Raw genomic sequence first — 14203 nt, 5'->3', positions numbered from 1 at the left:
TAATTTGTCAACAATCAGGCCAAAGGCTGACCAACCCAACAGTCCTAGAGGTTCCTCATAGCAATGAATCCTAGTGCCTGGAAGCAATCAATTATACAATCCCACACGAAACCTGCAAAAAAAGCATCAATATAAATAATACAAACCAGCGCAGAACCTGGATCAAAAGAATAAAACCCACATACGCCGCCTCCCACCACCAGCATCAGTTGGAGTCTAGATAGAGCCCAATCACCCTCATGGGGCTCATGGAGGAAATCCAAGGTCATTGTCCCCTCTGGACTCGAAAAGCACCAGTGTGTCTGTCAATGTGTTGCCAGGGGAAAATACCCACAGGATCCACACTCCCTCTGTCTGAACCAGAGGGACACTAAGTCCCTTGGGGACAAGAACAGGTTCTCCAGAATCGATCATGTTTCCTCCAGGCTGACTGGATGGGGGGGCATGGAGCCAATGAGCTGGAATTCCGCACCCAAACCCCCCCCCCCCTCCTTCCCAAATTAGGTCGCCAAAGTTCCCTCTTCTCCACTGCCCACTCCCAAGCCTGTTCCGGGAAATCAAAGAAATAAGTGACTCAATTGAAGATCACCATTAGCTGCAGGTTAAGGGCCTGGAGTTTCTGCTTGACCATCCCAATAAAACGGCAGCGCTGCTGGACCACAGGGATTTAATATGGGAAGATCGTAAACCTCTGGATTTGAAAGCGAAGTCTGGGTGTGCCTGCGCCTCCTGGAGGATAGCATCTCTGTCTTGATGATTGAGAAGACACGCTTTGAGCAAGGCGGGCTGGGACACTGGAAGGGGACCGGTACCCTAAGGACCTATGTGCGCACTCGACCACGAACCAGGATGAGAACTTGCCGGCCGGGACCTAAGACTGCAACCATCCTTCTAGGAACTTCTCCAAGTCTCCGTGCCCGTCAGGAATCCAACAAACTGGATATTGTTCCTCCACAAGCAATTTTGGGCATCCTCTGCCCGGTCCTCGTGCACCGCCGTCAAAAGCAGTTCAGAGGCCCAGAGTTTCAGGTTGGCCAACTTTTCCTCCACCGTGGACACCCTGGTCTCGCTTCTGTCATACGGCCGGCAACATTTTGGAGGTCCTGTTGCAATAATGGAACATTAAGATGCTCCTCACCCATTTAAATCTAGACTGCCTCTTGAGTCCTGGGTTGCCTGAAGGATAGTGGTGAGGTCAGAGTGTGGGCTCCCTGGGTCCCGCCAGTGGCCCCAGAAGCACTGGAGGGCTGCTTAGTAAACTTGTCAATCTTTGTCGAGCCCGGGAGGAAGCGTATCGCAACCCATCTCTGCCAAGACACTCCGAATGGAGGAGAGGTGGACTCACTCGGCCACCTGTGGCCTGCTTACCCTGAGGGGAAGCACAGGCAGCCAGGGAATCCGCGTTTACTCAAGGGCATCAAGTAGCCAACTGTATGAAGACCACGGGGAGCAGAGATGTCCTTCCCTGACAAGAGTCTCAAGGCCTCAGCAGCATCTCATCTCCAGGCCCCCCTAGTGGAGCTGGCCCCAGTGAGACCCCAGTGTAATGGTGAGGTGGAGAGAAAGCCAAGCAGGTGGTGTCCCCTAGTGGTGGCTGAGGGCAGGGGGCTGAGCAGCAACGATGGTGCCCACTACAGAATCCAGAATAGGCTCTGCCCCCATGTCCAGCCAGCTACCCTGCACAGCTCAGGTGGGGAAGCAGCAGGTTCCTCCGCTCCCGGCAAACAGTTCAAGGCAGCCCCACCCACCGAGCCCAGGGCACTGTGGGCAACCTGCAACAGGGATCCAGGGCAACCTGAAGTCCAGTGTCACTTCAGCTGCAACGGGCCCCAGCAAGTCAATGGAAGAGGAGGGGGACAAAAAGCATGCGCCAGGTCAGACTGGGGAGTAGTGCCCCCAAGCCCCATATTCCAAAGGCGCCCTCCAATGAGGCCAGGCTAAGCCTCTGGCCCCGGCACAGCAACAGTAGTCCCTGCCTCCTTGTGGTCTTTCCCGCGACTCTGGCGGCCCCACCAGCCCTCGCAAAGGCAGTGCTGCAGTCCTGCGGGTGGCAGTCCTCCACACTCCCGCCTCTAGCTCAGGCCACCCCCCAGTTGTAGAGTATCTAATGAACTCCTGGTACCCGGCTCACATGAACAGGATGACACACAATCTACTCGGCCCAATAGTTGGTTTTTATATCACATTTTATTAGATGCAGCACAGACATGTACATTGAGAACAGAACATACTGTTGTAGAAGGACATCCTTGCAGTAGGGTCCAGCTTTGCCCGTGACCAAGAACAGTTCAATAGTGGAGCTTAGTGTTCATAAGGCGTTTCAGCTACCTTCACCACCCTCCTCGAGTTGGTTGCAATCCCCTGACCTGTTCTAATTTCCTCATCCAGCAAGGAAAAAGGAGTATCCAGTCTCTCCATTGGAATTCCCTTGTAAAGGGACCAGTCGGCCAAAATGTTAGTGTCTATCTGTGGGCATTCCTTGGCTGCAGAAATTGAACTTTTGTGGCTTGTGCATACTTCTAGGCGCTACTTTTATGCCTCTACACCCAGGGAGTTTAGTTCCTCAAGGCCCTGGGTATGTATTGTAATTGTATTGTAATTGAATTTATATAGCGCTTACCACCCCTGACGAGGCGTCGAAGCACTATTTCGGCGAGTAGCACGCCACTCCAGAATGAACAAAGGATTAGTGGTGAATTAGTTTAGAGAAATATAAAAGTATTTTGAGTGGTGGATATGTTAGTCAGTTATTTGGATTCAGAAGGATAGTGGAGGGATAGAAGAGGGGAAAAGGTATGCATTTATATAGTGCGTGCTATACCTGATGGGGTGTTGATGTTCCTCTTAGCAACAACTAGCCCCAACCAAATCAGGGACGCCTGGAACCTGTTGCTATCTGTATCTGTGATGACATGTAGTAGAGCAAATTTAGGATCTCTAGGTAGTCTCACCCTGGTATCTGTCCCAGGCATGCATGCATTCCTTCCCAGAAGGGCAACAACACCTCGACCAAGCCCTTGCTGGCTGTAGAAAGTCCCCCTTTTACGTACCGCATCTCAGGCCCTTTAGTGATTCTGTTGTCCCCATTTTCCAAAAATGTTCCTACATGAAATAGACTTCATGCAAATATTAGAGTTGTATCAGCCAAAATTGAGAGGCTATTGCCACCTCCCTGGAGGGGTGAATACCTGACTACTATAGTATTCTGTCAGTGGTCCCAGGTCTACATTCCAGGCTGCCCTTGAAGTGGTGTATTCGTTTTTGGACTTGATCACCAGGCTGTGGTAGACCTGTGAGATCTTTTGGGTAGTCAGTTCCTCCAACAGGATTTTTGTCTCTATAGGGGTATGGCCAAGTAGCTCAGTCAGACTCTGCCCGATTTTGCCTACCCACATAAACCCAGAATTCATATCAAGACTGCAATCTGATCATTTAAAGACTTGAGAAATATACATTGCAGGATGATAATGGATATGCTTACAGATGAATAAATAAAGTTCTTAAACTGTAAATGAGACCTACATAGAGCTGAAGATAAGAGATTACATAATATTCGTCTTGAAGCCCTAGACGTTGGATCAATATATTTATTTTGGATGCTAGTTGATGCCTGACTGGATTCGAAATCCTTCTCTTGTCCTTTCCTGAAACTGGGGTCCAATTCTAGGAGAAGGGGCTCTCCGGTATTGTGTGCTGGCTGTTCTCATCTGTTGTTAATGTGTCTAGACGCAGTCACTGAATCAAGATAACGTTATAGCTCAGTGTAGTCCCTGTGCTGAGGTGGCTTCAAAGTAAATAGTACATATTTTAGTTTCAGTAAGTGTTTTAATTTGTATATATATATTCTGTAGTAGGGGATCTCTGTGTATAGTCATAATCTAGTGAATAGTCCGGCCCATGTGCGTGGACGCCGGAGCAATCAAAAATAATCTCTTAAATCGTCAAAAAATGCAGACCTGCACAGACACTTAAGAGAGAATTTAAAGACAGATAATGCAGCCTATATCCACAGGCTACACTGTCCAGTACTTCAACTAGAAATTCCACCAAAAACCCACAAACAGCACAGCAGAGAAAATGTTTCCCCTACCAGCAAAGCCTCTGGAATGATAGAGAAAGTAGTGGACAGACAAGCCCCATAGGCTGCCATTATGTGGCTCAGAACAGGATACTGTGCCTTTAAGAGAACCTTCCCGAACTCTCTCAGTATCCCAGAATGCACAGCAGGTCCCTTTTACTTTGTTCTTTTTTCCGGCTCCTGCAAGCAGGACCCTGAAGCATTGAGCTCTCCCTTTCTAGGGTTTCTTTACAGATTTTTTCACTTTTCAAGTGTTTGAGTGCTTTCTTTTGAAGTATTTTGGTGCTTTCTTCCTTGTGTGTGTCTTTGAGCACTCTTTTATTTGTCACAATGCCTGCTTTGTTTGACAAATGCCCAGAGTGTTCGAGGAAAAAGGCCAAGTCGGACCCACACGAGGTGTGCATCATCTGCCTTCCCTCATCTCATGTCCCGGAGGAGTGTGACATTTGCCAGTCCTTCTCCAGCAGGACCCTGAGAGAGAGGATGAAGATTAGGCTCCAAGGCCTGGAAGATAGAAGACTGAAGGCACAAGGTGGGTCTGGGCATACTTCATCTGCCCATGCTGAGGCCACTGGAGGGCTCTCCAGGGGCAGGAAGACCAGCAAACGTCCCTGTTCTCCTCCGGCGTCCATAGCACCGACGACGACTGCGTTGAGAGGGATGACAGCAGTCTGTTCCCCGCCTCCCCAGAGCTCTGGGTCGAGGCGGCGTCTTCGTTCGGCGTCGAGGGAACTGACTAGGCCGCCGTCGAGTCATCGACGACGAGAGGCGGCCCGGCGTCTGCGCTCGCCGTCGAGGGGATCCTTGACGCCGAGGAGGACGTTGAGGTCTCGCAGGCGTTCGCCGTTGAGGAGACGCTATCCGTCGAGAAGGCGTTCGCCGTCGAGAAGGAGGCGTTCGCCGTAGAGAGAACGACGGTCGCCGTCGAGGCGACGTTCTTCGACGCCAAAGAAGCGCAGAAGGAGTTCTGGCGCCAGGAGTCATTCTGGAGGCTCTGGCTCTCCATTGCCTCCGCCTAAGGAGTCACAGGGCTCTGTGTACTCTGAGGTGTGTACACCTCCTAAGCCGAGGTTGACTCCCCCCCCCCCCCCCTCCCCCCTTCCTCCCTTGCCCAAGGATCCTCTGCCGCGGACTCCCACTCCGCCTCCGCCACCTCCTCCTCCTCATTCTCATCCTCTGCTTCCGCCTTCTGGACCGCCCGCAGTTCCGCCGAGGTCGGTTTCACTTCCACAGTACCCGACGCCGCCTAAGGGGACTCCTCAGCCGAGGCTCCCGGTCAGGCCGCCGTCGCCTACTCCTTTGAGACCTGTGGAGCGTCCGAAGCCGAGGAGGTCGCGCTCTCGCTCCGGCCGGAGGGAGAGATCACGTAGTCATCGGTCGTCGACAAGATCAATGTGACGCCACAGGAGGCACAGATCCCGCACAAACTCTTCTGGGACCAGGGAATACTCGCCGACTTTGTCGGAATCCCCTGGGACGAGGGTGTCGCCGGTAGACGACATTGTCTCATTCCAAGATGTTCTGCTGAGGGGGGCGGCTAAGTTGGGCATCAAGGTGCGGTGCCCACGCCCACGACGTCCGTGAATTTCGAGACGCTACATAAAAAGCACCTGTCTCGACCATTGCTGCCTCTAGTACCAGGATTGGTGGAGCCCGCCGAGGAGTTGTTTCCCACTCCGGCGGTGACGAAGGCGGCCCCCTCCAGGCTCCTCAAGAAGTACTGGGCGCCGGATTCTGACCCGGCTTTTCTCAGGATGGATCCGACACCAGACTCTGTCATAGTGACGGCGGCTAGGAAGTAGCATGCCACCACCCCATCGTCGACAGTACCTCCTGATAAGGAGAGCCGCTGGTTAGACTCGGCAGGCATGAAGGTCTGTGGGACTGCGTCTACTGCAATGAAGGCTGCAAGTGCCGCGGCTTTGCTAGGGCGATACGATCGAGCCCTATGGGAGTCCCTCCAGCAATTCGCTGAGCTCCTTCCTTGAGAGAAGAAAGAGGACTTTCAGGAGATTCTGAATATGGGGATATTGGTGTCTAACCAACTCATCAGCGTGGCTGCTGATGTCTCTTCTGGCGGCGCATGGGTACTGCCATGGTATCAACCAACGGCGCCACGCTTGGCTTCGCCTTACATCTCTCAAGCCAGAGGCTCAACAGCAGGTGGCCAACCTGCCTTTCTCGGGAGAAACCGCATGCGGACGACGAGATGGCCCGCATGAAAGCGGAGGCCGAGACCCTGACGGCTGTCGGGTTGGAGAAGCCCAAGGAGAAGACCTACTGCCCGTTCCAACAGCAGCAGCAGTTCTGGAGGCCCTTCCAGAAGCGCCAGAAGGGCCGAGGCGACCAGCAGTCCGCAGCGGCGAACAAAGGCCCGGCTGGGTCTCGTCCCTGAGCGGTTACTTCCCCTGCAGCCGTTACCCACTCCGGTGGGGGGAAGCGTTCAATTTTTTCTGGCGGAGTGGAGAAAAATTACTCCGGACAAGTGGGTGCTGAATATTGTTTGCAATGGATACAGTCTTCGGTTCACCAGCCCGCCTCCAGCAATTCCACCGGTCAGCTCGCAGTTTCACCTGTGCGAGCTCCGGGCGGAGGCCGATACCCTGTTAAGGAAAAGGGCGATAGAAGACGTACCTCTGTCTCAAAGGGGGAAGAGGTCTGTACTCACGAGTCTTTCTGGTTCGCAAGAATGACCAGAACGAGTTCAGGCTCATTCTGGATTTGCGACAAGCAAACAAGTTGATTCGCAGAGAGAAATTTTGCATGCTGTCGCATCAGATTTATCCTCAGCTGCAACAGGGAGACTGGCTATGTGCTATAGACCTAAAGGATGCTTACTTCCATGTGCCCATTGCACACAAACACAGGAATTTCCTGCGATTCCAAGTCGGCGCCAATCATTATCAGTACACAGTACTGCCATTCTGGCTGAAGTCTGCGCCCAGGACATTCTTGAAGTGCATGGCAGTGGTAGCGGCACACCTGAGGAGGAACAAGGTGTTTGTCTACCTGTACCTGGACGATTGGTTGATCAAGGCCTCCTCCTTCTCGGAAGCTCAAGCGCACTTCCAGAAGGCGTGCGTTCTCTTGAACAAGCTGGGGTTGCACATCAACATGTCCAAGTCTGTCCCGACTCCTGTCCAGTTCTTACAGTACTTGGGAGCCTCCATCAATACGCTGTCAGCAAGCGTGTCTCCTTCGTCGGAGAGGCGGTTATCACTCCTTCGGAAGGCTCAGGCTCTTATGACCGCTCCATCTACAACAGTGAGGACGGTGTCTTCTCTACTGGGGTCGATGGCCTCTTGTATCTTCCTCACGCCACACGCTCGTCTGCACATAAGACCATTGCAGGAGTGCTTGGAGGATCAGTGGGATCAGAGGAAAGGGTCTTGGGACGACAAAATACGACTGTCTCTGCATGCTCTTCAATCTCTGAAGTGGTGGTGTTCAACAGAGAATCTCCTCAGAGGGGTTCCCTTCCACAAGGACATTTCCACACAGACTATAGTGACTGATGTGTCTCTCCACGGCTGGGGGCGCAGTTCGGAGACTTACAGATACAAGGAAAGTGGTCCCCGACGGAGTCCACGTATCACATCAATTTCCTGGAACTCAGAGCTGTTCACTTGGCACTGAAGGCCTTTCATCCGTCCTTCCAGACCAACTCTCTGCTTGTACAGTCGGACAATATGACCACGATGTATTACCTCAACAAGCAGGGGGGGCTCTAGATCACACGCTCTGTCGCAGGAGGCGCAGGCGATCTGGCGCTGGCTTCTAGCCAGAGGACTGACGATAACGGCTACCCAGCTACCAGGTGTGCAGAATGTTCAGGCGGACGCACTGAGCAGACTGATTCAGGAAAACCACGAATGGGTCATAAACGACGAAGTAGTAGGAGAAGTCTTCGCAAGGTGGGGGACTCCGGTCGTAGATCTGTTCGCCACCGCCGAAAACAGCAAATACCGAGACTTCGCCTCCAGGTACTACCAGCAGGGGACGCTGGGGAATGCGCTATGGATCAACTGGTCGAACAGCTTTCTGTACGCTTTTCCACCCATTCCCCTGATTCCGGCAGTGCTCATCAAGCTGTCCCAGTCCAGGGCGCGGATGATCCTGATTGCCCCGGAATGGCCTAGGCAGTGGTGGTTCACGGACCTGCTTCACCGGTCTCTCCTTCCTCACATATGGCTGCCGTGCCGGCCGGACCTTCTCACGAAGTTCGGGGGGCAGATGGTGCACCCCAATCTCTCGTCTTTGAGTTTGACGGCATGGCTCCTGAGATAGTGCAATATGGCCATTTGAATCTACCAGAAGATTGTATGGACATATTGAAGGAGGCTAAGCGACCTTCCACTAGGACTTCCTATGCTTACAAGTGGAGGAGATTCTGCATCTGGTGCAAGTCCAAGAACTATGATCCAACGACATGTAAGGAAGATGTCATCCTTCCGTATCTTCTACATTTGGTGCAGTCTGGCCTTAATTTCCATTCCATTAAGGTTCATCTCGCTGCACTGACTGCCTACAGTAAATGCCCTTCACAGACTTCCTTCTTCCAGATCCCTGTGATCAAGGACTTTTTGGAAGGCTTGAAGAAAGTTTTTCCTCCTGTCCGGCTTCCTTCGCCTTCATGGGAATTGAATGTGGTGCTGTCCAGATTGATGAAGGAGCCTTTTGAACCTAATCATAAGGCTTCGTTGCAGCACCTGTCCTGGAAGGCGGCGTTCCTCGTGGCCATCACATCGGCCCACAGGGTGAGTGAAATTCAGGTGTTGTGTTGCCAAGAACCTTATACTGTATTTCATGCTGCTAAGGTAGTTATGCGTACTCACCCTAAATTTCTTCCAAAGGTTATCTCTGATTTCCATGTTAACCAGACCATAACTTTAACTACTTTTTTTCAGAATCCTACGTCTCCAGCGGAAAGGTCTCTGCATTCCCTGGATGTTAGGAGGGTGTTGAAATTTTATATGGATAAAACCAAAGATATTCGTAGGTCAGACCAATTGTTTATCAACTATGGATCAGTCAGGACCGGTCTTGCTACCTCAAAACAGTCCATCTCTAGGTGGATTGTGTCCTGTATACAATTGTGTTACCAGAAGGCTAATAAGACCTTAGGGGGTAAACCTAAGGCTCATTCCACCAGGGGCAAAGCTGCCACGACTGCTTTGCTACGTAATGTTCCAATTGCAGAAATCTGCAAGGTGGCCACTTTGAAGTCGGTCCATACCTTTGCTAAGCATTACTGTCTGGACATTGATGCCAGGACTGACGCTCTGGTTGGGCAGGCTTTGCTGCGAAATCTGTTCGCACAGAAGTGGTGTTATTTCTTTTCTCTCCACCGCTGCTTTGGTGTGGGGATGGGCTTGCCATTCTATTCACTATATTATGACTATACACAGAGATCCCCTTCTACAGAAGGAGTAGTTTCTGTCCTGGAACTCCAGGTCTGTAGTAGGGGTATCTCTGTTATAGTCATAAGCGCCCGCCCTCCTCCACGGCGGAGAAAGATATTCATGTAAGGAATGCTACAGGTCTGGCGTGTTACACCTTCAAAAAGAACTGAAAGTAAAAGGGACCTGCTGTGCATTCTGGGATACTGAGAGAGTTCTGGAAGGTTCTCTTCAAGGCACAGTATCCTTTTCTGAGCCACATAATGGCAGCCTATGGGGCTTGTCTGTCCACTACTTTCTCTATCATTCCAGAGGCTTTTGCTGGTAGGGGAAGGATTTTCTCTGTGGAGAACACTGGACAGGCTGTGTTTGTGGATTTTTGGTGGAATTTCTAGTTGAAGTACTGGACAGTGTAGCCTGTGGATATAGGCTGCATTATCTGTCTTTAAATTCTCTCCTAAGTGTCTGTGCAGGTCTGCATTTGTTGACGATTTAGGAGATTATTTTTGATTTCTCCGGGGTCCACGCACATGGGCGGGACTATTCACTAGATTATGACTATACACAGAGATCCCCTACTACAGAACTGGAGTTACAGGACCGAAACTACTCCTTGCTTGTGTCGTCGTTGCTTCAATGTGCATTCTAATAAAACTTTGTTTGTTTCACAATCTAGGAGTGTTTCGAAACCGGAGAGATTTAGCGGTGACAACGTAATCTACAAGCCTATGGGTGTAAGTTTATCTTTTTATCCTTTGTTTTTCGTGTCAGAAAATACAGTATTAAAATAGTCTGACTCCAAATGTCAAGAAGCGTAATAAGCAGCTATAAATTGCTACCTTCTCTAAAACATTTTCCTCCCTCAGTGCTTCACATGGTGATGTGTTGATTATTGCAGCTCACCAGTGTTCAGAGGGTACTGTGGACCCCAAGGGTATACCGGGAATGAGCTCTTTAAACAAGTTATATGTGTACACAGGGGGTGGCTGAATTTAGTTGAAAAGGAGCATATGATTGATATGCGAAACCTAAGACCAATAGACTTATCCAGCTGCGACGAGTAATTTGTGGAATACCTTCGACTGTGGCAAGGTGCCCTCATTGAAGCCTTGACTGGTTCATCATGTACTTCCCCAAGGTCACAACAATCACACAGTGGTAATGAATAGCAAATCAAACTTTGCAGTTCAGTGTAGGGTTTTTGCCTTTTTGTATGCAGAAGGTAACATACTAATCAGAATCAAAGCACAAAAGGGTTACACTTGTGCAGTGAGATCCAGTGTCAAACCGTGCCTAAATTTAACAAGCATTTGCAATGCAATTGGTCTTGCATTTATGCAAGACCTATTGCATTGCAAATGATCGGCATCACAACAACGGGAGGGAGGCAGGGGAAGGGGGGAGAAGGCACGGACAGCGGGAGGGAGGGCAGGCGGGGGGCAAGAAGGCATTAAAGCACATCGTGCCTGCTGTAGGAGAAAACCTCATTAACAAAAATAGTGCTCACAGTCTAAATAACACATACCATGTAACAACCGCAGTTAGGGGCCAGTCGACATGGGAGGTGACAAATGAAGAGGAGGCGGTACTAAGGAGGGACTAACAAGCCTATCTACAAATCAGAAGCCAGCATTTCAGACAATGACACAAGCCAATTGCAAATATGGGCGGAGAGTGGGCGGAGCTTCTGTTCACCTACTCCTCTACAGTAAGCCTCGCAGAGCAGCGCATGCGCGCTGGCTCTAGGCTCGACATAAAAAAGCAGATTTATTCTCAATCTGCAAAGTTATTGTAACACAGTATCTGTGAAACAATAGTAAAATAATCGTCAAGTTAGTTGGGCTGTACCCGAGTAATCATACGGTATTGGATCTTTGAACTGTAAAAATTAATGTTTGACTACAGGTTTTATTTTCTCAGAATAATGATTTGATAAGCCACCTTTTATTTTCACTTTTAAGTTTCATTTTTTTGGGCGAACACGATCATCGCCCCATTCTTTGTTACATAACAGAGATTTTCAACCCGTTCTGCAAGTAATGCTGCTGTTAGACCTGGCATCATTGCGTGGGTCTCCTTTACATTTTTTGCCTTTACCTCTTTTGTCTTTACCTCCAGTGTTTTGCTGTGTGTTACTCCATTTTTGCTGGTCTAGATGCTTTGGGCACTTTGCCACTGCTGTTCAGTGCCTAAGTGCAAGTGCTCCCGTTGCAAATTATTGTTATGGATTAGTGATTCCAAGATTGGCTTATTTGATTTACTTTTCAGACACTGGTACAGTGCACTGTGTGTGCCCAGGGCCTATAAATCAAATGCTGCTGGTGGGCTTGCAGCACTGATTGTGCCACCCACAGAAGCAGCTTGTAAAATGTGACTCCGGCCTGCCATTGCAGAGCCTGTGTGCTGTCCGGGACTGCCATGTCTGCTTGGCAAGTGCACACACTTGCCAGTCCCTAAACCTTCCCTTTCTTACATATTAGTCACCCCTAAGGAAGGCCCAAGGTACCCCTGTGGGCAGGGTGCATTACATGTAAAAGGTAGGACATGCACTGATGTGTGTGGCATGTCCTGATAGTGAAAAACTGCCATTTTCATTTTTCACTATTGCAAGGATATCTGAAAGAAACAGTTATATATTCCTTACCTTAGAATTAGGCGTCAGACTGGATCTGGAAAGTTTTTCGTTGCAGTACCTCTGCACGTTGGAAGGTAGCGTTGGTCAGCTCCATAGTTGTCGTGGTAGCCACTTAGACACTGCCCTCGCGGGCTGATGTCAGTTCTTTCTTTTTCGGCGCCAGCCAGCGCAGATCTGGAGAAAGCGATACCTCCAGTCACTGTTTGACTGAACTTTTTGCGACTCTCGTCGATGCCTTTTGAGTCCGGATAACTCCTGGTGCACGTAGGGATGCCCAGCTACAAGGCTTGTGGTTCCTGTAACCTACTGATGTCGGTGACTGATCCGCACCGCGTGTGCCTCTTTTGCCTGGAGCGCTACCACAACCCCAAGTCGTGCTCTGACTGGCGTCCATGGCTCCGAAGGCTTTGTGGGAGCGGTCCCGAAAACTTCTTGAGCGCCGGCAGTCTGCTCTGTGCCGTTCAAGGTCCCAGTCACGAGGGAGGTCCAGGAGCCTTCATCCATCACTAATTCTTCACACTCTGGGTTGGGTAAGTTGAAGCCTGGAGCAACCCCTGCCCAGCTTTGTCAGTTTTACGAAGCCATGCATTCCATCTTTGGGCAGCCCCACTTCGCTGGCGTGCCTCTTTGCCCGTGGACTTGGTTGGGGGCCCTAGGCCTTCCCTGCTGGCGCCTTTGGGCCCCCATGGATCCATGCCTGGATCCGGATCGGTGCCGGTCGACCTTGTGACACCTCCACCGGCCCGCTGATGCCATCTATACCCCCAGCCTTCGTCGACCCCGGCTTCCAGCCCGACGTTGTAACGGAGCCGGACCGGCATCGGATCCGGCACAGTCTGGTGCTTTTCCCCCTGTGTTCCACCCTAGCCATTTTCAGCCAACCTGGCAGCCAGAGGAGGGTGAAGAAGACTAGGAGGGGTCTGGAGACCCATTATCAGAAGAGTTAGAATACAAACACGATTGGAGAGAGGACTTGGGGGATGCTAGTGATCTGGATACCTCCCCAGACCTTGGCATGTTGTCTCCTCCTACCGTGGCCACTGAGGAGGGAGCGTCTTACACGGTGTTGCGTAGGGCGCCAGAGGCTCTTAATTTCGAGCTTCCTACAGTGTCATGACAATTGCAGAGCAGTGGTTGGGTATAGGAATAATGGCGCCACTCAGGAGATTATCATCAAAATATGTGTCAATTCGTTATTGTTGGTAACGGTGCTGTAAGGCGAGGAGCACCACTGATCCCCCTCCCCAAGATATCGGCCTTAGCCAAAGAATACAAAGGTAAATTGTCCTCAGCACACGTAAACAGTCATTAAGCTTATTAAAATGCACGTTGTGAGCAACAATTAAACACAGTTGAGTAAAGTCTCATGATTTTCTTTCTTTTATTTTCAAGTTCTTCAGACAGCCGACACGTGTTTCCTCGCAAACGGTGCAAAACTTTTGCGACTTTATCAAGGCTATGTCTTTCTTGAAGTGAAATTGATTTGGTGGTGATATTTCCAACCCACAAAAGGGGTTTCTGTTACTCCCGACGTCTCACTATGTTGCGGAAAGACCAAGGTATCCAAATGCGTCCCCAATATCAGGATTCTTGCATAATAATAATAATAATAATAATAATAATAATAATACAGATGCTTGTAGAGCGCGAACAGCTACCTCTCAAGGGGGTGTCCCGGCGCTAAGAGTGCATTCATCTGGGAGAAAGCTAGGTGGGATGGTGTAAGTTTATTGCACAAAAAGCCAGGTCTTTAAGAGCTTCTTAAAACTTGCTTCTGTTGAGGCAGACTGAATGGCCAGAGGCAGGGTGTTCCAAAGTTTCGCCGTGCCAGCTGAGAAAGATCTGCCCCCAAGTCTGGCCTTCCTAACTCGTGGAATGGTTAGCTGAAGCCGAGAATTAGAGCGTAGATGTCTCTCCTGATGGTAACGGGGGAATCTGAGTTTTAAGTAAGTAGGGCAGGTACCTTCAGAGCTCTAAACGCCAAGGTAAGAACTTTGAATTTTACTCGGCTTGCTATTGGAAGCCAGTGCAGTTCGCGCAGGCGCGGAGAGATATGATGTCTGAAAGGGATTGGTTTTATTAATCTCGCAG

At 50.3% G+C, this 14203-nt stretch overlaps 1 protein-coding gene across 1 annotated transcript in view; it reads left to right on the top strand.

The window, feature by feature from the left end:
• Positions 1-10211, top strand: part of LOC147662596 (endoplasmic reticulum resident protein 44-like) — a gene marked incomplete at its 3' end in the record, with an annotated part of 141954 nt that extends 131743 nt beyond the window's left edge. Inside the window, exon 5 of the mRNA XM_086951047.1 lies at positions 10154-10211. Coding sequence (XP_086807173.1) covers positions 10154-10211 — 58 coding nt within the window. The remainder of the gene's footprint in view (positions 1-10153) is intronic.
• Between the last annotated feature and the right edge of the window lie 3992 nt (positions 10212-14203).

The sequence above is a fragment of the Lissotriton vulgaris genome, unplaced genomic scaffold, assembly GCF_964263255.1.
Source record: "Lissotriton vulgaris unplaced genomic scaffold, aLisVul1.2 SCAFFOLD_4119, whole genome shotgun sequence".
NCBI classification, from domain to species: domain Eukaryota; kingdom Metazoa; phylum Chordata; class Amphibia; order Caudata; family Salamandridae; genus Lissotriton; species Lissotriton vulgaris.
The sequence above is the reverse complement of the archived record's forward strand: the minus strand, read 5'-3'. Positions and strand labels throughout refer to the sequence as shown.